This window comes from Biomphalaria glabrata, chromosome 4, assembly GCF_947242115.1.
Source record: "Biomphalaria glabrata chromosome 4, xgBioGlab47.1, whole genome shotgun sequence".
Taxonomy (NCBI): Eukaryota; Metazoa; Mollusca; class Gastropoda; family Planorbidae; genus Biomphalaria; species Biomphalaria glabrata.
Window position 1 is genome coordinate 32,828,196 of NC_074714.1, and position 24,366 is coordinate 32,852,561.

At 38.3% G+C, this 24,366-nt stretch overlaps 1 protein-coding gene across 1 annotated transcript in view; it reads right to left on the bottom strand.

The window, feature by feature from the left end:
• The window catches only part of LOC106054075 (proton myo-inositol cotransporter-like), a 144,582-nt gene that overhangs the window by 61,074 nt on the left and 59,142 nt on the right, over positions 1-24,366 (bottom strand). Inside the window, exons 2-3 of the mRNA XM_056025222.1 lie at positions 21,608-21,923; positions 18,713-18,927 (exon numbers count right to left, since the gene is read on the bottom strand). Coding sequence (XP_055881197.1) covers positions 18,713-18,927; positions 21,608-21,840 — 448 coding nt within the window. The 5' untranslated portion in view covers positions 21,841-21,923. The remainder of the gene's footprint in view (positions 1-18,712; positions 18,928-21,607; positions 21,924-24,366) is intronic.

Here is a 24,366-nt window from a genome sequence, read left to right on the forward strand (position 1 = left end):
AACTTAAACTGTCATTATTAGGCTGTGATTCTAAGTGTATAGGATAGAGAGAAACAACTTAAACTGTCATTATTAGGCTGTGATTCTAAGTGTATAGGATAGAGAGAAACAACTTAAACTGTCATTATTAGGCTGTGATTCTAAGTGTATATGATAGAGAGAAACAACTTAAACTGTCATTATTAGGCTGTGATTCTAAGTGTAGATGATAGAGAGAAACAACTTAAACTGTCATTATTAGGCTGTGATTCTAAGTGTATAGGATAGAGAGAAACAACTTAAACTGTCATTATTAGGCTGTGATTCTAAGTGTATAGGATAGAGAGAAACAAATTAAACTGTCATTATTAGGCTGTGATTCTAAGTGTATAGGATAGAGAGAAACAACTTAAACTGTCATTATTAGGCTGTGATTCTAAGTGTATATGATAGAGAGAAACAACTTAAACTGTCATTATTAGGCTGTGATTCTAAGTGTATAGGATAGAGAGAAACAACTTAAACTGTCATTATTAGGCTGTGATTCTAAGTGTATATGATAGAGAGAAACAACTTAAACTGTCATTATTAGGCTGTGATTCTAAGTGTATATGATAGAGAGAAACAAATTAAAGTGTCATTATTAGGCTGTGATTCTAAGTGTATAGGATAGAGAGAAACAACTTAAACTGTCATTATTAGGCTGTGATTCTAAGTGTATAGGATAGAGAGAAACAACTTAAACTGTCATTATTAGGCTGTGATTCTAAGTGTATATGATAGAGAGAAACAACTTAAACTGTCATTATTAGGCTGTGATTCTAAGTGTATAGGATAGAGAGAAACAACTTAAACTGTCATTATTAGGCTGTGATTCTAAGTGTATATGATAGAGAGAAACAACTTAAACTGTCATTATTAGGCTGTGATTCTAAGTGTAGATGATAGAGAGAAACAACTTAAACTGTCATTATTAGGCTGTGATTCTAAGTGTATAGGATAGAGAGAAACAACTTAAACTGTCATTATTAGGCTGTGATTCTAAGTGTATATGATAGAGAGAAACAACTTAAACTGTCATTATTAGGCTGTGATTCTAAGTGTAGATGATAGAGAGAAACAACTTAAACTGTCATTATTAGGCTGTGATTCTAAGTGTATAGGATAGAGAGAAACAACTTAAACTGTCATTATTAGGCTGTGATTCTAAGTGTATATGATAGAGAGAAACAACTTAAACTGTCATTATTAGGCTGTGATTCTAAGTGTATATGATAGAGAGAAACAACTTAAACTGTCATTATTAGGCTGTGATTCTAAGTGTATAGGATAGAGAGAAACAACTTAAACTGTCATTATTAGGCTGTGATTCTAAGTGTATAGGATAGAGAGAAACAACTTAAACTGTCATTATTAGGCTGTGATTCTAAGTGTATAGGATAGAGAGAAACAACTTAAACTGTCATTATTAGGCTGTGATTCTAAGTGTATAGGATAGAGAGAAACAACTTAAACTGTCATTATTAGGCTGTGATTCTAAGTGTATAGGATAGAGAGAAACAACTTAAACTGTCATTATTAGGCTGTGATTCTAAGTGTATAGGATAGAGAGAAACAACTTAAACTGTCATTATTAGGCTGTGATTCTAAGTGTATAGGATAGAGAGAAACAACTTAAACTGTCATTATTAGGCTGTGATTCTAAGTGTATAGGATAGAGAGAAACAACTTAAACTGTCATTATTAGGCTGTGATTCTAAGTGTATAGGATAGAGAGAAACAACTTAAACTGTCATTATTAGGCTGTGATTCTAAGTGTATAGGATAGAGAGAAACAACTTAAACTGTCATTATTAGGCTGTGATTCTAAGTGTAGATGATAGAGAGAAACAACTTAAACTGTCATTATTAGGCTGTGATTCTAAGTGTATAGGATAGAGAGAAACAACTTAAACTGTCATTATTAGGCTGTGATTCTAAGTGTAGATGATAGAGAGAAACAACTTAAACTGTCATTATTAGGCTGTGATTCTAAGTGTATAGGATAGAGAGAAACAACTTAAACTGTCATTATTAGGCTGTGAATCTAAGTGTATATGATAGAGAGAAACAACTTAAACTGTCATTATTAGGCTGTGATTCTAAGTGTATATGATAGAGAGAAACAACTTAAACTGTCATTATTAGGCTGTGATTCTAAGTGTATAGGATAGAGAGAAACAACTTAAACTGTCATTATTAGGCTGTGATTCTAAGTGTATAGGATAGAGAGAAACAACTTAAACTGTCATTATTAGGCTGTGATTCTAAGTGTATAGGATAGAGAGAAACAACTTAAACTGTCATTATTAGGCTGTGATTCTAAGTGTATAGGATAGAGAGAAACAACTTAAACTGTCATTATTAGGCTGTGATTCTAAGTGTATAGGATAGAGAGAAACAACTTAAACTGTCATTATTAGGCTGTGATTCTAAGTGTAGATGATAGAGAGAAACAACTTAAACTGTCATTATTAGGCTGTGATTCTAAGTGTATAGGATAGAGAGAAACAACTTAAACTGTCATTATTAGGCTGTGATTCTAAGTGTAGATGATAGAGAGAAACAACTTAAACTGTCATTATTAGGCTGTGATTCTAAGTGTATAGGATAGAGAGAAACAACTTAAACTGTCATTATTAGGCTGTGAATCTAAGTGTATATGATAGAGAGAAACAACTTAAACTGTCATTATTAGGCTGTGATTCTAAGTGTATATGATAGAGAGAAACAACTTAAACTGTCATTATTAGGCTGTGATTCTAAGTGTATAGGATAGAGAGAAACAACTTAAACTGTCATTATTAGGCTGTGATTCTAAGTGTATAGGATAGAGAGAAACAACTTAAACTGTCATTATTAGGCTGTGATTCTAAGTGTATAGGATAGAGAGAAACAACTTAAACTGTCATTATTAGGCTGTGATTCTAAGTGTATAGGATAGAGAGAAACAACTTAAACTGTCATTATTAGGCTGTGATTCTAAGTGTATAGGATAGAGAGAAACAAATTCTGCACAAAAACTACGAAGAGTTGGGATCAAACCCAATACAAACTATAAAAAGAAAAGTCCTTAAACAAGACAGGTAGAACTACACATTTACAGTACTTTCTTTGACAAGTCTTTTACTCAAGATCTGTATACTTTTTAGAACTAGCTTGTATCAAATACCCGGCTTTTTCCGATAAACTCACTGCCGGATAGAGCTATTACTGTACGTAGACCCGAATATGTTTTTTTTTTTTAAGTTCCGGTATTTGGTGTGTAGCTTTCGTAAATTGTTTGACATCAAAATTTGGCTATTTGCGACTGGCTCATATATAATGTTTACTTGCAGTAACTTAGCCCGTTGGAAAAACATAACATTAAATGTCAACCAAGACTTCGAATGTCTTCCACAATGTGTCTTGCTAAATATAGCTGGTGAGTTACACTATGACATTTCTATTTCGGATAAACTTGTTTCTAAAAGAAAAAAAAAAAAAAACGACGATTTATTTGTACATTTGACAAAAATAAAGGGAAAAAAAGGTCACGTTCCCGTTGATTTAACTTGTAATGCACTATGTTCCATCCAAGTCAAGTTTTGACAAATACGAATTAAAAACAACAAATGTTTAGAACATTCGCTGCTAGAAATAGACAAAACAATTGTTTGTTCTTCTTGACGGCACGGCGAGATTTTTGCTCGCCATTTTGGCTTTGACGTCTGACACATTCACATCCGGCTTTTTCTAAGAAGGTAACTGAAAATTCAAATTATCTTCAAAAATAATTGTTGAAATACACGTATTTACATTTTAAAGAAATGTATCTCTCTCAATCCTTTTTTAATGGTAACTAAAACTTGTTGAAAGTTTATCAAATCTGAGAGCGTTAAGTCAATGAAAGCGTAGCTGAAAATGTCAAACTTCAAAGCTGTGTGACTACCACTATCAAAGTTCCAAAATAACTCAACAGTTTTTTTTATAAGTAAAAGACATGAAAAGATAAAAGTCCTGAAGTGAAAACTTCTTCAAAAATATTTCAGGAAAACATCAAAAGTTAAAGTCCTGAAGTAAAATAGACAGTAGAAGTTAAAATACCCGAATTTAAAACTAAAATTCTTTCAATTCTTTAGAGACAATTAAAAAAAAACAATGTGTATAAAATACGAAACAATAAACTTTTCTTTTTAATATTTGTTATTGCGTGCATTGTTATTGTTAAAGAAAGTCATTGATGGGATAAGATGAACACTTTCGAAAACTTACGAGAACTTACGAGAACTCAGGTTCATTCATGTTTGGTCTACACATTTTTAAATTGATAAATGTCTTACATCGAACTAGGACTATCAAAACACAACAATGTCTTACACAGAACTAGGACTATCAACACACAACAATGTCTTACACAGAACTAGGACTATCAACACACAACAATGTCTTACACAGAACTAGGACTATCAACACACAACAATGTCTTACACAGAACTAGGACTATCAACACACAACAATGTCTTACACAGAACTAGGACTATCAACACACAACAATGTCTTACACAGAACTAGGACTATCAACACACAACAATGTCTTACACAGAACTAGGACTATCAACACACAACAATGTCTTACACAGAACTAGGACTATCAACACACACAATGTCTTACACAGAACTAGGATTATCAACACACAACAATGTCTTACAAACAACTAGGACTATCAACACACAACAATGTCTTACACAGAACTAGGACTATCAACACACAACAATGTCTTACAAACAACTAGGACTATCAACACACAACAATGTCTTACAAACAACTAGGACTATCAACACACAACAATGTCTTACACAGAACTAGGACTATCAACACACACAATGTCTTACAAACAACTAGGACTATCAACACACAACAATGTCTTACACAGAACTAGGACTATCAACACACAACAATGTCTTACAAACAACTAGGACTATCAACACACAACAATGTCTTACACAGAACTAGGACTATCAACACACAACAATGTCTTACAAACAACTAGGACTATCAACACACAACAATGTCTTACAAACAACTAGGACTATCAACACACAACAATGTCTTACACAGAACTAGGACTATCAACACACAACAATGTCTTACAAACAACTAGGACTATCAACACACAACAATGCCTTAGAAACAACTAGGACTATCAACACACAACTTGAGGGACTGACCATGTCGGAAAAAAAATTCACCAGAAATGTGATTCTAAAAAATCAAATAGACAAAAAAATCTACAAATAAAAAAACATTTGCAAAGTAATGTATCTTTTTTTTCTCATTTGATCTGAGTCAGAAACATAAGTATATTAATTGGAAGACAATATGAAGATTATTAATTTGCTCATTTTAATATGATATAAATCGTAATTGTAAAAAAAAATGTTTGCTTCAGGTAATGTCCTCGTCACCTTTTCAAATCTAAACAAAATACTACATAACTTCCAACTTCCGATATTTTTGCCATTGTATATTTTTTTTTTTTCAAAAGAGATATCAAATCTATGGCCGGTGTCTAAACATCTTCCAATTGAACGGTTCTGGTGACTTTCACCTAAACGTTCAGATCAGCGGAACCAGATTACATTTATTACGACCTTGTCCTTCCCCTGGCTTGTCTATATGCTCACTCTGGGTCTCTTGTTTGATATATTTAATATCACTCTCACCCTCTCTTCCATTATATCAGAGAATGTGTTCATTGTATAGGCCTGAAGATAAACACTCTTCAATTTTCTCGTAAATAGCGAGCACTACAAAAACTAGACATAAGTAGTAAAGGTACTAAAATGTCTATGGTTTTGAATATTCTGTGTCCTTACATTACAAACGATGTATTGTTATTTGTTTAAACACAATGGACCTTGAACGTCACAAATCTCATCTCTCTTATTCTTTATCATCTTATTCTCCACTTTTTTCTTTTTTCTATTTCATTTTTGTTTAAATTTTCTTTGTAACGTGATGAGTTCCATTGAAGAAGAATTGCCAGTTTCTATTGGATCTTTCCGCCAGGAAGGTCTCCCATTGATTCCAGGAACAAGTTAATCCTATAAGCTTGAGGAACTCAATTCTGTGCGCAAATAATTCTCGAAGCAGATTTCTCCCTGTGATTACCTCCCTGTAGCATGTCCACTCTTTATTTCTGGCCTTCCTTCTTTCTTTCCATCTTAGGGTCTTTAAATAGATTTAAGTTTTAGGATTAGCCAGGCTGATAGAAAAGGCAGTGAAATTGTTGTCCTTTGATGTATGATCTACAAGACTTAAAACACCTTAGTCCTGTCAAAATGTTGAACTAGATGTAATGACTTATGCACAAATAATTCAAGATATTTCTTTGAAATAAAGCGTTCTTTACAAGTCATGTACAGACTGTATCCCACACAAATACAAACACACAGCATTATAACAAAGATACTACCAAGTCATTACTACGTTCTTGTACACAAACATTCAGCAATATATAAAGACATACACGTGGGTTTGGCTTTTTTTTTTCTTCTTTCATATAGACCAATCGAAATTCTTCCCTGATTTCTATATTGACCAATAGAAAAACAAGTTATTTTATCCAAAGCACAATAAAGAAAAGCCAAACTTGTTTGTTTGTGTGTATGTGTTTTTAAGTGCTGTTAGTTTGTGTTTGTTTGTGTGTGTGTGTGTTTGTGTGTGTGTTAGTTTGCCCTACTGTCAACATGTCTGTCTACTACTGTTAGATCTGAACTATTCAAAGCGCTATTGAACTTCGCCTCTTATCATGTTAGAATGAGGTCTAAGTGCTACATTTAGTTAGTTTTTTTGTTAGCGTAGTTTTTTTGTAAATTAGATTTATATAATAAATGCACACATATTCAAACTAGTTTCAAAAACTAAAAACTCCGCACGTGTTATGCTGCTGATTTACTTTTTAGAAATCATACAAGTTCCGTGGTGTAAACAAATAGTGTGTGCTTTTTTTGTGCATAAAATGAAGTCGACTATGATTCTTATTTTGTCGTACACATTCTTTTAATGACTATAAATAGTCGAGTTGATTCGCGAATGTGAATTGGTGTACATGTTTGTAGGAATGTGAATTGGTGTACAGGTTTGTAGGAATGTGAATTGGTGTACATGTTTGTAGGAATGTGAATTGGTGTACGTGTTTGTAGGAATGTGAATTGGTGTACATGTTTGTAGGAATGTGAATTGGTGTACATGTTTGTAGGAATGTGAATTGGTGTACATGTTTGTAGGAATGTGAATTGGTGTACAGGTTTGTAGGAATGTGAATTGGTGTACATGTTTGTAGGAATGTGAATTGGTGTACAGGTTTGTAGGAATGTGAATTGGTGTACATGTTTGTAGGAATGTGAATTGGTGTACAGGTTTGTAGGAATGTGAATTGGTGTACAGGTTTGTAGAAATGTGAATTGGTGTACAGGTTTGTAGGAATGTGAATTGGTGTACAGGTTTGTAGGAATGTGAATTGGTGTACATGTTTGTAGGAATGTGAATTGGTGTACATGTTTGTAGGAATGTGAATTGGTGTACATGTTTGTAGGAATGTGAATTGGTGTACAGGTTTGTAGGAAGCAATTAAGTCAATTCAACTGACTAGCAGAAGTCTCCTACAAGGTTTTAGTACAACTTTCGTCACTAACTGGAAATTACGATTCAATTGAATGCATTAAAAAGATGTTTCATTGTAATCAGAGCACTCTGATGTCATTTCCGCGTCACAAGGAATCGCAGTGAACTTTTGACTTCCCGCCTTCTTCGCCCCCACATTCAGACGAGTGTGATGTAACAGACTCAATCAATTATTGACGACATGTCAGTGACAGAAGGAGGTTGACTAAAATAGTTCTTTGGTGGTGCAACCCCAGGACTGCTCATAGCAGGAAGTCTAGTGGCCAGCTATTTGAACATCTAACGTCCTACACACTCACCAAGTCACATGACTACTATCTTTGACCTCTCACCAAGTCACATGACTACTATCTTTGAGCTCTCACCAAGTCACATGACTACTATCTTTGAGCTCTCACCAAGTCACATGACTACTATCTTTGAGCTCTCACCAAGTCACATGACTACTATCTTTGAGCTCTCACCAAGTCACATGACTACTATCTTTGAGCTCTCACCAAGTCACATGACTACTATCTTTGAGCTCTCACCAAGTCACATGACTACTATCTTTGAGCTCTCACCAAGTCACATGACTACTATCTTTGAGCTCTCACCAAGTCACATGACTACTATCTTTGAGCTCTCACCAAGTCACATGACTACTATCTTTGAGCTCTCACCAAGTCACATGACTACTATCTTTGAGCTCTCACCAAGTCACATGACTACTATCTTTGAGCTCTCACCAAGTCACATGACTACTATCTTTGAGCTCTCACCAAGTCACATGACTACTATCTTTGAGCTCTCAAGAAATATTACGAAATGGCACGAGTCATTGGTTCCTATTTGAATGAAACACCTTGAGAGTCTCTTCGAACATGTACAATAGAACAACAAAACACTATTCCTCCTTAATAAAGCTGATAACTGTTTTGTAAGAGAGATTTGTTTAGCCCTTATTAACTCATGAAGGATCATCCTCATAATCAAACTCCATTTGAGTGAGGGCTTGAAAGGCTTAAATCCTCTCTTGCAAAAGCATTTGACAGTAACCCTGCTGTATTGCGTAGTGCATACATGTCATCATACAGGTCGAGAATTTTTGGTTTCTCAGACCTGTCGATACGGAGATCAGCAAGTCTGGGGCAGTCAAAAAGAATATGAGGCACGGTTTCCTCTTCTTCTTCGCAGCGGGGGCACCGTGAAACGAAATTTGGACATAGCCGTGAGAAATATGAGCCAACAGGAACAGGAGAGTGGCCTGTCCTGCACTGTGCTCTAATAGCTTGCTCAGGCCTCCACCACGGGGAAGTGCGCTCCCAGACTCCACGGGCTTTTTGGGATTTGTCCCAGCTCTCAAACCAATTTTCCATTTCTGCTTTTTCAATTATAACCAGAGCATGATGGAAACTGTTCGGTGGGTGGTGTTTGCCCTCCCTGGTGGCCAAGGAGTCTGAAATAGTGTTGCTAGCCACACCTCTGTGACTCGGTATCCAATGCATGGAGGATAGATTTAAAAAAAAAAGAACTTTTTTTTTATTTTGCCTTAATTTCCCCTCCCCACAAAAAGAGTTAAACGTATGTCTATTTAGAGTCATTGTCTAGAGAATTCTAACGATAGACCTAAACGTCGAGATCTCTGTGCGTAAAGTCTATTAATTAATGAATCTCTTAAAACCTACATGCTGAAATACCCGAAGACGTGCGGAAATACCTGAAGACGTGCGGAAATACCCTAAGACGTGCGGAAATAACCGAAGATGTGCGAAATTATACCCGAAGACGTGCGGAAATACCCGAAGACGTGTGGAAATACCCGAAGACGTGCGGAAATACCCTAAAACGTGCGGAAATAACCGAAGACGTAGTCTGTTCAAGATGAAATGTTCTAGTCCTCTGGCCAAATTTAAATTAATGTTTGTTTATAGTTTGAAAAAGTCTAAAGGCCAAACTATAATTCTCTCAGTGTGTCCAAATAGCGAGATATACAGCATAGACAACAACTGTCAAATCTCTGAGAACATCGTTAGAGTCGTTTTCGAGACCCGCGTTCACCCACCCTAAAGCCCATGAAATGGCAAGATGAATAGAGTAAAAAAAAAAGACACTGACGTAAATCAACGGTTGAGTTCCAGATGCAATGAATCCTCCGTGCACAAACGAAAGTATCTAGGTATTTCCAAGGTCAAAATGTCTAATACTCACTAACGGTGTCCAACACCCAGTCAAAATGTCTAATACTCACTAACGGTGTCCAACACCCAGTCAAAATGTCTAATACACACTAACTGTGTCCAACACCCAGTCAAAATGTCTAATACACACTAACTGTGTCCAACACCCAGTCAAAATGTCTAATACACACTAACTGTGTCCAACACCCAGTCAAAATGTCTAATACTCACTAACGGTGTCCAACACCCAGTCAAAATGTCTACTACACACTAATAATAATTCCCAACACACACTCAAAAGTGAACAATTTAAACCGTACATTCCTAAGAAAAATCGAAAAAATCTTGGAAGACAACGGCCACCCGCTCCATCAGAACTACGCCAGGTCGTCGCGAAGTGGGCGACTGCTGTCAATCAAAACAAGAACGGAGCGGTACAAAAACTCGTTCGTACCTCACTCGGTCAGACTCTATCACCGCCACTCATTGATCAGGGAACATGAAATGCACCAAGATACCTGTGTTTAGTCGCTGAATGAACTCTTCATGTTGTCTGTTGTATTTATATGTATGTTTCTGTTGTGTTGTCTTTATATGAGAAACGAGTCCTTGTAATCACAACAAATTTCCGTAAGGATCAATAAAGCAGTCTTAGTCTTAGTCTTAGTCTTAGTCTTGAGCTGACAATGTGTACACGGCTCTTGCATCATTTGTTGAAATGAGAAGAAATAAATGTTCTGCTGACGTAGTTGTCTTTCCTTGAAATGTCCTACAAGCTTGCATCGGTCACTAGTCACAGTCTAGTCTAGTCACATTCTAGTCACAGTCTAGTCTAGTCACAGTCTAGTCACAGTCTAGTCACAGTCTAGTCGCAGTCTAGTCACAGTCTAGTCTAGTCACAGTCTAGTCGCAGTCTAGTCGCAGTCTAGTCGCAGTCTAGTCACAGTCTAGTCGCAGTCTAGTCGCAGTCTAGTCACAGTCTAGTCACAGTCTAGTCACAGTCTAGTCGCAGTCTAGTCGCAGTCTAGTCACAGTCTAGTCGCAGTCTAGTCCAAGTCTAGTCGCAGTCTAGTCACAGTCTAGTCTAGTCACAGTCTAGTCGCAGTCTAGTCACAGTCTAGTCACAGTCTAGTCGCAGTCTAGTCGCAGTCTAGTCACAGTCTAGTCGCAGTCTAGTCCAAGTCTAGTCGCAGTCTAGTCACAGTCTAGTCTAGTCACAGTCTAGTCGCAGTCTAGTCACAGTCTAGTCGCAGTCTAGTCGCAGTCTAGTCGCAGTCTAGTCACAGTCTAGTCTAGTCACAGTCTAGTCGCAGTCTAGTTACAGTCTAGTCGCAGTCTAGTCGCAGTCTAGTCACAGTCTAGTCTAGTCACAGTCTAGTCGCAGTCTAGTCACAGTCTAGTCACAGTCTAGTCGCAGTCTAGTCGCAGTCTAGTCGCAGTCTAGTCACAGTCTAGTCGCAGTCTAGTCGCAGTCTAGTCACAGTCTAGTCGCAGTCTAGTCGCAGTCTAGTCACAGTCTAGTCACAGTCTAGTCTAGTCACAGTCTAGTCGCAGTCTAGTCACAGTCTAGTCACAGTCTAGTCTAGTCACAGTCTAGTCGCAGTCTAGTCACAGTCTAGTCGCAGTCTAGTTGCAGTCTAGTCACAGTCTAGTCGCAGTCTAGTCGCAGTCTAGTCACAGTCTAGTCTAGTCACAGTCTAGTCGCAGTCTAGTCGCAGTCTAGTCTAGTCACAGTCTAGTCGCAGTCTAGTCTAGTCACAGTCTAGTCGCAGTCTAGTCGCAGTCTAGTCACAGTCTAGTCACAGTCTAGTCGCAGTCTAGTCTAGTCTCAGTCTAGTCGCAGTCTAGTCTAGTCACAGTCTAGTCGCAGTCTAGTCGCAGTCTAGTCGCAGTCTAGTCACAGTCTAGTCGCAGTCTAGTCTAGTCACAGTCTAGTCACAGTCTAGTCACAGTCTAGTCACAGTCTAGTCGCAGTCTAGTCGCAGTCTAGTCACAGTCTAGTCACAGTCTAGTCGCAGTCTAGTCACAGTCTAGTCACAGTCCAGTCGCAGTCTAATCTAGTCACAGTCTAGTCACAGTCTAGTCGCAGTCTAGTCGCAGTCTAGTCACAGTCTAGTCACAGTCTAGTCGCAGTCTAGTCTAGTCACAGTCTAGTCGCAGTCTAGTCTAGTCACAGTCTAGTCACAGTCTAGTCGCAGTCTAGTCACAGTCTAGTCACAGTCTAGTCGCAGTCTAGTCACAGTCTAGTCGCAGTCTAGTCGCAGTCTAGTCGCAGTCTAGTCACAGTCTAGTCACAGTCTAGTCACAGTCTAGTCGCAGTCTAGTCGCAGTCTAGTCACAGCCTAGTCGCAGTCTAGTCTAGTCACAGTCTAGTCACAGTCTAGTCTAGTCACAGTCTAGTCGCAGTCTAGTCTAGTCGCAGTCTAGTCGCAGTCTAGTCGCAGTCTAGTCACAGTCTAGTCACAGTCTAGTCTAGTCACAGTCTAGTCGCAGTCTAGTCACAGTCTAGTGTGCTGAACAAATTATTGCATTGACTCACACACACACATATAGACAAAGTTTTATAAGCACACAAACACACAAAGTGTTATGTCACTAATTGGGTACTATGAACAGTGTTAAACTTTTCTGTCAGGATGATCAAATGAGCTTGACCTTGATCTCAAAACTAGGCTTACGTATAGGGCACATACTACGTTTAACTCACAAGCCTACTGATTGGGTCAGCAACAACAACAAAAGTCTAATCCATCCTGCACGTGATCCACCAAAGGAAACGTTCGACCAGGCTCAATTTCGAAGTTTGATTTTTTTTTCGGGGAAAAGGTGGGGGGGGCAGCACGCTGTCAAATGCACAGACAGTTTTGTATCTCAATGTCACACGCCTGACCCAAGCGTTAATATGACGTCATCGTGGAGATGTCATGCAGTTTTTCCTGCCTTCTCACGAAATCTCGATGAGGATCAAACGAGACAGTGCGGGGGGGGGGGGGTGTGACAAGTATGCCTGAAATGTGATGAATTGAGCTACCGAAGACAGTCTCGTGTACGACCTGAAACGAGGCATCGTCCGCGTGACGCAGCAAGGGAGTTAATTCAATAGCCTCTTAGAGACTTAGACGAAGAGAGATCAGCCACCGAGTTTGTTAGATGAGTAGTCTCCCCTGCCCGACACAAATTATTTTGTGAGGGTATTTTTGTTTGTCAGCGTGTAAAATATTCTTTTAATTTCTTTCAAGAAAAAACTGTTTCTGATGTAGATCTATACAAGGCTTGTTTGATTTTACACGTAAAGAAGTTGAAAATAGTGAGGAAATAAAGTCTTTTAATGAAAAGTCCTTGGCTCTTTTAAGTTTTGCTAATATCTAGTGTATGTGTGTATTATTTGGTGTGTCTATGTAAAAGGACATATCAATTTCAAAGTCTCTCCCAATCTTTCTCTTTTCCTTACTTAGATTTTGTTTAGGTTCCATTATATCGTCCCCACATTGCTTCATATCACTTTCTCCTCTTTTTCTTGCTTTAAAGTTGTTCTTTTGAATGTAAAGCAGATGTTCAAAATGTAAACAAAGAGCAGAGCAGATAACTCTGTTTTAATTTGATTTGGAACATCTCTTATTTGTGAGTTTTGATCATCGTGACAACTGCTATCATGCTGGTCACTCAGTTGCCCACCTTCAGATTCTTGTCCAGAAAATGACAACAAAAAAGGACGCTGTCCTGGATTCAGTAGCTTCGTTCAGATGGTGTATTCCTCTGACCAACTAGGTTACTAAACCCATAGATCTAAGAGAATTGATAATAGAATAGCGCAGAGAATTCAGCATAAACAGATTTCGTCAACTGTGTTGATCTCACACTATCAACGAGACATCTTAGAAGACGAATGGATCACTCAATATCTGCCATTAAAATGATGCAAGATTTAGTCTCTCTATAATATTGTTATAAACCTGGTGGTGGCACAGATTGGGGTAGTAGTGTGAGTGTAGTCAGCCGATGCAAATCGCCCCGGGCCAGCTAGACGAGCGGTCAACCGTGACGAGTTTCGACGGTCAGCCGAGACTAGTGTCAACACGACGGTTTGGGAAGGATCGACGCCGTGAACAGAGCGGCGTTCTGTCCGATTCGAGAATGCCAGTAGGGACCTTATATAAGAGCGGAGGTGTCGCAGTCAAGACGGTTCACGACAGAGGGTTCGAGACAGGGTTCAGAACACGTTCGACTACAGCACAGTTCAACGGTGTGGTTCTGTACGGAGCATTACGACGGTTCAGTGCGGAGTACTGTCAAGTACAGTTGAGACGACTGGCGTCTTGATCTTGGTCTGCGATCGAGTCCGACACAACGAGCCTAGTGTGTGAAGTCAGTCCTAAACTATTGAACCCAGTGCAAGCCCGGAACGAGACGGAGAGGCCAGTGCAAGAGTTGATACGGCGGTACGGTGTTATCGGAGAGATATTTGTACAGTCCTGTGTTACGTGTTGCCAATTGTACAGTATTGGTTCAGATTTATTCAGCTATTAAATTGTTACGTTATTTTGGAGCCCTGAGTTGTCAAGTTCTTTAAGTTGGTGGTGTATGGTGCAGTTTGCAGAGAGCCTGGATAGTGAGATTCGTAACAATATGTTCTAAAGTCTTTGCAAAGTAAATCAACCAATTTTCTTCATCGGTTGTCTATCAACTACTCAAAAGCCAAACATGTATACAATGATTGTTACCTACACTTGATAACGACTCCTATCAATTAAATATACACTCCAGTTACTTCGACAATTAAGAGCATCAAATAGAAATGAAATTGAGGAGGTAGATTGATTTGCTAGCATTACAAGACGACTTTGAAAGACTTGCACAGATCTCAAAATAGAACACGTTAGTTCTCTTTGATCATAGAATAATGTAAATATTAAATTACGAAACGAAACAAAACGAATCAAAAAAAGAATAACAATGAAATGGTATTAAACAAAACAGTGACATCGATTTTTGTGTCCGCCCCAAAGAGCAGACGAAATAAAAGATTGAACAATGGAATTACTGACGTCATTACAGCAAACATCATAGTTTTATGAGTTTAATTTGAGTTGTTTTTAGGTTTAATTAGATTTCATTGTTTTAAGTTTTCATTTCTTCATTATTATTATTCCATCATGTTGCCAGAATAAGGATATTTTTTTTAAAGAAATGTATTCTCAGTTGGCCAACATGCTGGTGTTAAAGTAAGGGAGGCTATTCTCAGTTGGCCAACATGCTGGTGTTAAAGTAAGGGAGGCTATTCTCAGTTGGCCAACATGCTGGTGTTAAAGTAAGGGAGGCTATTCTCAGTTGGCCAACATGCTGGTGTTAAAGTAAGGGAGGCTATTCTCAGTTGGCCAACATGCTGGTGTTAAAGTAAGGGGGGCTATTCTCAGTTGGCCAACATGCTGGTGTTAAAGTAAGGGAGGCTATTCTCAGTTGGCCAACATGCTGGTGTTACAGTAAGGGGGGCTATTCTCAGTTGGCCAACATGCTGGTGTTAAAGTAAGGGAGGCTATTCTCAGTTGGCCAACATGCTGGTGTTAAAGTAAGGGAGGCTATTCTCAGTTGGCCAACATGCTGATGTTAAAGTAAGGAGGGCTATTCTCAGTTGGCCAACATGCTGGTGTTACAGTAAGGGGGGCTATTCTCAGTTGGCCAACATGCTGGTGTTAAAGTAAGGGAGGCTATTCTCAGTTGGCCAACATGCTGGTGTTAAAGTAAGGGAGGCTATTCTCAGTTGGCCAACATGCTGGTGTTAAAGTAAGGGAGGCAATTAGTAGAGAAGCAAAACAAACCCGAGAAGTCGAATCAACATCTAATGTTGGCTGGATTTGCATTGCTATAATATGTTTAATATTATTATTTTTATTATTACATTTCTCATTATTAGATTCTCACTGAAGGTTATTGTGTATATGCTTGGGGTGAGGGGGGCTGTGTTTAAACTACTCCCGGTCAGAAGTTACCCGAGTCAGAATATTTCCACTTGTCGGTTCAATGTTTGTTCAGGCACTCTAAACTATACTCTGGTGCTGGTGACGCCCTATGCTCCCCACTGTGCCAGCAAATGTAAAAAAAAAAATTTAAAAAATACAGAAGTGCTGCACCAACCTCCTCCAAATAAATCTGTCACAGAACCAGACATTCTTTTAGACGCCAAAAACTAGCGAATGCTAAAAAGTTTGTCTATTTGGGAAGCACCATATCAGCAAACGCCAACCTAGATGACGAGGTTGACTTCCGTGTTGCTCGTGCCAGTACTGCTTTTGGCAGACTTCAAGAACAAGTGTGGCAACAGAGAGCGTTCATTTCTACAAAACTGAAAGTCTACATTGCTGTAGTCCGCCTTTCAATCTTATATACATCAGAGTCCTGGAACTTATATTTCCGCCTCATCAAAAAGCTTCTTCCACCTAAGGAAATGTTATCCTTTGAACTGGTTTGAAAACATATAAGACGGTAAAATTCTACAGTTGTCATATATGAACAGTATTGACGCCACTTCAAAAATGTCCCGATTCCAATGGGCTGGGTCGGACATGTAGTCCATATGCAAGAAATCCGCGTCCCCATTGTTTTTTGTGTATTAGAGTGTGATATTGAAATTCACGGATGTGAAACATTAGCCCTCGATCGCTCCTCATGGCGTGAAGACGTCAGTGTAGGAGTCTCAGAAAACCAAGTGGCTAGCGTGAAAGACCGCCGAGCCAACACATAGCTGAGAGAAGAAGCAGGCCTATCTGCCGCAGACCCATCTTACCCATGTCATGTGTGTGGCCAGCTTTTTAAAGCGAGGATTAGAGTTTATTGTCATCTTAAAATAAAATAATGTAGAAAATTAGAACACAAGGTTATAACGATTCTATCATGATTCTTCAATGATTGGATATATCTGTAAAGAACGAATATCTTTCTGTGTTCAATAGAAGAGGAGTTACACTAGTTTAGATCTATGAAACTGGACTCAAGAAAATGTCTGAAAAACTGTGTTTTAAATAAATGTGTCTTAAACTGTTTATAACTCTGTAACTATGATAGATAGGAGCTAGACCAGTCATACTTCATTATCAGATTTGTATATTCATTGCTTTGCAAACTAAACTTTGAGTGGACTACAACAATGTCGAGAATTAGGTTCCGTGAAAATACAAAATTAAAATGACCAATTATAAAGTGAGTTGTGTGATCGAATTGAAATGTAAGCTCAATTTGAATCATGATCGAATATTTTTTTTAAATCCATTTGTAAAGCGCACCTTTCATTCTTAAGCGTGCTCAGTGCGCTGTAGGCTACTCCAATAGATATTCAGCGAAATTGTTGGGGAGAGCTAGGTATCTGGGAGGTATCCATGCTGTTCTTAAGTCATCAGTTCACGCAGCTCTGCTTTCAAGGGAGCTCTATTTCAATTCAAATCCTTATTCCAGAAGAGTTACAAGAGTTTTATTATTGATGACATGTTAATCTGTTTGCTTTAAATGAAAAACAAATGTCACTTCGCGCAGACTTACGCACAGAGTAGTGGATATTCTTAGTCCGCTATCCCTGCTCCAACACACACACACACACACTTATGTACTCACCCATACTCCAACACCAACACAGACACTCCAAGTAAAACACACACACCCACACAGAAGTACTCACATATCCCTGCTCCAACACTCACACACACACACACACACAGAAGTACTCACATATCCATGCTCCAACACTCACACACACACACAGAAGTACTCACCTAGCCCTGCTCCAACACTCACACACACACACAGAGAAGTACTCACCTATCCCTGCTCCAACACTCACACACACACACCCACACAGAAGTACTCACCTATCCCTGCTCCAACACTCACACCCACACACCCACACAGAAGTACTCACCTATCCCTGCTCCAACACACACACACCCACACAGAAGTACTCACCTATCCCTGCTCCAACACACACACACCCACACCCACACAGACGTACTCACCTAACCCTGCTCCAACACTCACACACACCCACCCACACAGAAGTACTCACCTATCCCTGCTCCAACACTCACACCCGCACACCCACACAGAAGTACTCACCTATCCCTGCTCCAACACACACACACACAGAAGTACTCACCTATCCCTGCTCCAACACTCTCACACACACACACACAGAAGTACTCACCTATCCCTGCTCCAACACTCACACACACACACACAGAGAGAGAGAAGTACTCACCTATCCCTGCTCCAACACCCACACACACCCACACAGAAGTACTCACCTATCCCTGCTCCAACACACACACACACCCACACAGAAGTACTCACCTATCCCTGCTCCAACACACACACACACAGAAGTACTCACCTATCCCTGCTCCAACACTCACACACACACACACAGAAGTACTCACCTATCCCTGCTCCAACACTCACACCCACACACTTATGTACTCACCCATACTCCAACACCAACACACACCCACCCACACAGAAGTACTCACCTATCCCTGCTCCAACACACCCACACACACACACCCACACAGAAGTACTCACCTATCCCTGCTCCAACACTCACACACACACACCCACACAGAAGTACTCACCTATCCCTGCTCCAACACTCACACCCACACACCCACACAGAAGTACTCACCTATCCCTGCTCCAACACACACACACACACACACCCACACAGAAGTACTCACCTATCCCTGCTCCAACACACCCACACACACACACCCACACAGAAGTACTCACCTATCCCTGCTCCAACACACCCACACACACACACCCACACAGAAGTACTCACCTATCCCTGCTCCAACACACACACACACACCCACACAGAAGTACTCACCTATCCCTGCTCCAACTACAACTCGCCCAGCCAACAGGGAGAATTTATCCTTGGCCACAGCCATCATGATAGATCCCAGGGTGAAGAGAATGGATGCACCCATGATGACAGGTCGCCTCCCTAATCTGTCATTGAGAAAGCCACCCACCAGGGCGAAGACAGCAGCCGCGGCAATGGTGACACTGACAATCAGTTCTTGCCATACTGAGGACAGACTGTCAAATGGAAGACAAATAGGAAACAGGTGCCAGCTCTCATGGTTGCAGACAAAAAGGTTCATAAGAAAATGTAATCAGTAGAATGTGAGAAAATGTAATCAGTAGAATGTGAGAGAACGTAATCAGTAGAATGTGAGAAAATGTAATCAGTAGAATGTGAGAGAACGTAATCAGTAGAATGTGAGAGAACGTAATCAGTAGAATGAGAGAATGTAATCAGTAGAATGTGAGAGAACGTAATCAGTAGAATGTGAGAGAACGTAATCAGTAGAATGTGAGAGAACGTAATCAGTAGAATGTGAGAGAACGTAATCAGTAGAATGTGAGAGAACGTAATCAGTAGAATATGAGAGAACGTAATCAGTAGAATGTGAGAGAACGTAATCAGTAGAATGTGAGAGAATGTAATCAGTAGAATGTGAGAGAACGTAATCAGTAGAATGTGAGAAAATGTAATCAGTAGAATGTGAGAGAATGTAATCAGTAGAATGTGAGAAAATGTAATCAGTAGAATGTGAGAAAATGTAATCAGTAGAATGTGAGAGAACGTAATCAGTAGAATGTCAGAGAACGTAATCAGTAGAATGTGAGAGAACCTAATCAGTAGAATGTGAGAGAATGTAATAAGTAGAATGTGAGAAAATGTAATCAGTAGAATGTGAGAGAATGTAATCAGTAGAATGTGAGAAAATGTAATCAGTAGAATGTGAGAGAACGTAATCAGTAGAATGTGAGAGAATGTAATCAGTAGAATGTGAGAGAACGTAATCAGTAGAATGTGAGAAAATGTAATCAGTAGAATGTGAGAGAATGTAATCAGTAGAATGTGAGAAAATGTAATCAGTAGAATGTGAGAGAATGTAATCAGTAGAATGTGAGAAAATGTAATCAGTAGAATGTGAGAGAACGTAATCAGTAGAATGTGAGAAAATGTTATCAGTAGAATGTGAGAGAATGTAATCAGTAGAATGTGAGAAAATGTAATCAGTAGAATGTGAGAAAATTTAATCAGTAGAATGTGAGAAAATGTAATCTGTAGAATGTGAGAAAATGTAATCAGTAGAATGTGAGAGAATGTAATCAGTAGAATGTGAGAAAATGTAATCAGTAGAATGTGAGAAAATGTAATCAGTAGAATGTGAAAGAATGTAATCAGTAGAATGTGAGAGAACGTAATCAGTAGAATGTGAGAGAACGTAATCAGTAGAATGTGAGAGAACGTAATCAGTAGAATGTGAGAGAATGTAATCAGTAGAATGTGAGAGAACGTAATCAGTAGAATGTGAGAGAATGTAATCAGTAGAATGTGAGAGAATGTAAGCAATAGAATGTGACAAATAATCAAAAGTGGAATATGAGAGAAAGTAAACTGGGGAAATAAATTTAATGTAATCAGTTAAATGTGAGAGAATGTAATCAGTAGAATATAAGAGGTTGTCAAAAGTAGAACAAGAGAGAATGTAATCAGGGGGACTGTAAGAGATTGTCAATAGTGAAGACAAATTATAAGTAAAGTAGGTGATTTTTTAAATTGGAATGTGAAATCTATCAGCAGAATGTTAGTGACTGCAAAAAAAAAATCAAATGTGTCAGAATATAGTCAGTGGAAGATAAGAGATTGTTAAAAGTAGAATAAAGAGAAATGTAAAATGCGGAATGTTACAGAATGTTATCAGTAAAATGTAAGTGAATGACGTATATTCTTTGATAGGAATTACAATGAAAGAAAGTTTGAATATAACAAAGCAAAAAAAAACAACAACTTAAAGTACAAAGTAAACGAGCTGAAGTGTCAAGTCCACTTTTAGTTATATAAAACATTGTTTATAAAACCAAACGTTTCAAGACAATACGTGGAGTCTATACATTAGAGTACATATGTTAGAGCTGAGCTGCTAAAGTCTATACATTAGAGTACATATGTTAGAGCTGAGCTGTTAAAGTCTTTACATTAGAGTACATATGTTAGAGCTGAGCTGTTAAAGTCTATACATTAGAGTACATATGTTAGAGCTGAGCTGTTAAAGTCTTTACATTAGAGTACATATGTCAGAGCTAAGCTGTTAAAGTCTATACATTAGAGTACATATGTTAGAGCTAAGCTGTTAAAGTCTATACATTAGAGTACATATGTTAGAGCTGAGCTGTTAAAGTCTATACATTAGAGTACATATGTTAGAGCTGAGCTATTAAAGTCTATACATTAGAGTACATATGTTAGAGCTGAGCTGTTAAAGTCTATACATTAGAGTACATATGTCAGAGCTGAGCTGTTAAAGTCTATACATTAGAGTACATATGTTAGAGCTCAGCTTATATTAGAGAACATATTTTAGAGCTGAGCTGCTAAAGTCTATACATTAGAGTATATATGTTAGAGCTGAGCTGCTAAAGTCTATACATTAGAGTACATATGTTAGAGTTGAGCTGTTAAAGTCTATACATTAGAGTACATATGTTAGAGCTGAGCTGTTGAAGTCTATATGTCTATAAGTTGAAATCTATTTGAAATAATTATATTTAGAATCAATATGAATAGGTCAAGCAATTTTCTTCCTTTTTTTTTTTGTTGTCAGAAAAGCTTGTATTTCGAGACAGACATTTATCTTGTTCATTTTAATTGTTCATATTAAAAAGTTGTGTTCAGTACTTAGTGCAGCGAGAAAAAACAAAATACCTGAAATCATTTCTCAGCAGTATCATGGCCCCTGATATGACTCCAGTGTCGTAGCCAAACAGGAAGCCTCCGAGGGCGGAGAAAAACGTCAAAATATAAATGAATGCTGGAGTCTTGGCTCTTGGTTTCAGGTTGTCCAACTTCATGGTCAGGTCAAGTCTTTCGTCCTCCGAGTCTCCCTTGAGCTTAGACGGTCTGGGCAGCCCGTTCTGGTGACTTCTGCCTGGCCCCATGCCCCCCGTCTGTGTGTATGTGTGGACAGAGCAACTGATGAACGCTTACATCCAAATAGTCGTGACCAGAAACACTTTGGTGACTGTCAGAGGAAAGAGAGAAAAGAAACACAGTTCAGAAAATGTTCAATAGATTGATTTGTTCTTTGTGATAGTTGATAAGTTGAAATGAGCGGAATTTCTACTATAACCTTTATGTTTTGAAATATGCGTTTTTGAATATTTTTTTTTTACAAAATATGACGTCATATATACACACACATACACCTGACATTGCACAACCTTTGCACTCTGGAGAAACATTTGATGCATAAAGTATGCTGGCTTGCCTCTGTTTCTATTTCACGCACCACAAAGTTTTTTTTCAGCTGCGGGCTGAAGACATTCATGATGAACTGTTCATTTTGAGACTCAACATCTTTCCAATTGAAACTGAACTATATTTTTTCTTTAGTTTAAAAAATGTCAAATTTCCAAATGCAAGAAATCAGAGATGGTTTTAAAAAAAGTTCATGAAAGAACAAAAAGATATTGAGCCCTACGAACGTAGGATGGTCGGTAAGAGGGGAGTTTCATTTCTATTATTCGGCTATAGGGAAATGCAGTATTGATTTTTGTTTGTTTGTTTTATTGTTTTGTCTTGTAATTTATCTTTATAAAAAATCTGGTTGTTTGTCAATCGACTGTATGTATGACTATATTTACATTAAGTGTTTCTATTGGCTGAGACGTTTCAAAGCTTAGGGTTTGCATCATATCTTGGGGTCACTTTCGCCCCTGGATCTGCGCGGTCTAAACTCCAGGGATTCCTTTATATTCTTTTCATATGAACCCCTAATTTTCCCCTCTATCTCTCTCTCTCTTCCTCTCTGTGTCTGGGAGGAGGGGGGTCTACCACTTCAGCTGACTGGTAATCTGTAGTAAACCTCTCATGGGGATCGCTCGTTCATTACCAGATTTCGTCAGTTCTGTTGTTGAATTGACAGATAGTTCATTTGGATGTAGTTCAGTGTCAAAGGTGAAGGTCTCTTCGTTCAAAGCAGAACTTTTAGAATACATTTTGTATAGAGAAAATATCATAATTCATACCGTCACTTGACTTGAACTCATTCGTTATCATTCATACAGTCACTTGACTTGAACTTATTCATTATCATTCATACAGTCACTTGACTTGAACTAATTCATTATCATTCATACAGTCACTTGACTTGAACTAATTCATTATCATTCATACAGTCACTTGACTTGAACTAATTCATTATCATTCATACAGTCACTTGACTTGAACTAATTCATTATCATTCATACAGTCACTTGACTTGAACTAATTCATTATCATTCATACAGTCACTTGACTTCAACTAATTCGTTATCATTCATACAGAATAACTATAAGTTATTCGTTTCTCAAAACAAAAACATTACTCACAAAATGCACATAGTCAACAAAAAACAACGCATAGCATCTGGTGATCAGCCACTGACACATATATTGATTTCACAGAATTTGGGAAAGGAAATTGATATGATTATATATGAAGCAATTATGAAAGTCTGGTCTGCATATTAGTCTGTAATCCACGAGAGACCAGAAATTGACACAGACGCACATTTACTCTTACAGTTAATGAAGCAATGAAAAGTTTAGCTTTCACTTCATTAAAACATCCTGTTTTGATGTGTACATAGCTACATCAATGAAAACATAATAGGATGGGATCTGGTCAATGGATTTCTTTGTGTTTTTTTCTTTAGACATTGGCTTGGAGGAAAGCATTTTTTGGAGTCTTTTTTTACATTTTAAGTTGGAACTGACTTTATTTTGTACCAAAGAGTAACAAATGCATCCGTCAAAGGCCAAAATAAAACTTTCTTTCATAGTACTTCTTTAAGCATGTCATTAACGTCATAATGCCTTGGGACACACACACGTGAGACCCAAAGAAAAGCCCTTGTTGAAGAGCAGCGCAGAAGACCCAAAGAACATTGAGACAGACTCGTGGACAACATCTTTGTCTGCATCTGGTGTGGAAAAATTGGGACATTATAGGAAAATTATATTATATAGATATTCAATTAATTTTGTTCACAAACTATTATTTCTGCATAGTAATTGGGCCCCCCACACACGCACATACACTCAAAGTTCGGACGAAAAACTGGGTTTGAAAGTCATGTGAAACACTGCAATCATACTTAATCTTCGTAATCGAAGACATTACCATTAATTAATGTATTTAAAATCAGAAAACCATTGTCCCATTGAAAAGCGTGGCCCTAAAGGACAGAGGTGAGCAATAGGATCTGCATCTAAGTTTAATGTTCTGCCTAAAGAACTCTCTACTATGAAGCTCATTCAGTTGTATCCTTTGCTGTGTGTCGACTCCAAATTCCCTTCCTACCTTCTAGGATATGCTGGGCTCCTGCTGCTATTACAGCACGAAATGGGTTTGACTTCCTTCAGTCGTAGAACGACTATGGTTCATCTTGAACACTTTTTCATATGGTTTTGAAGCCCTATTT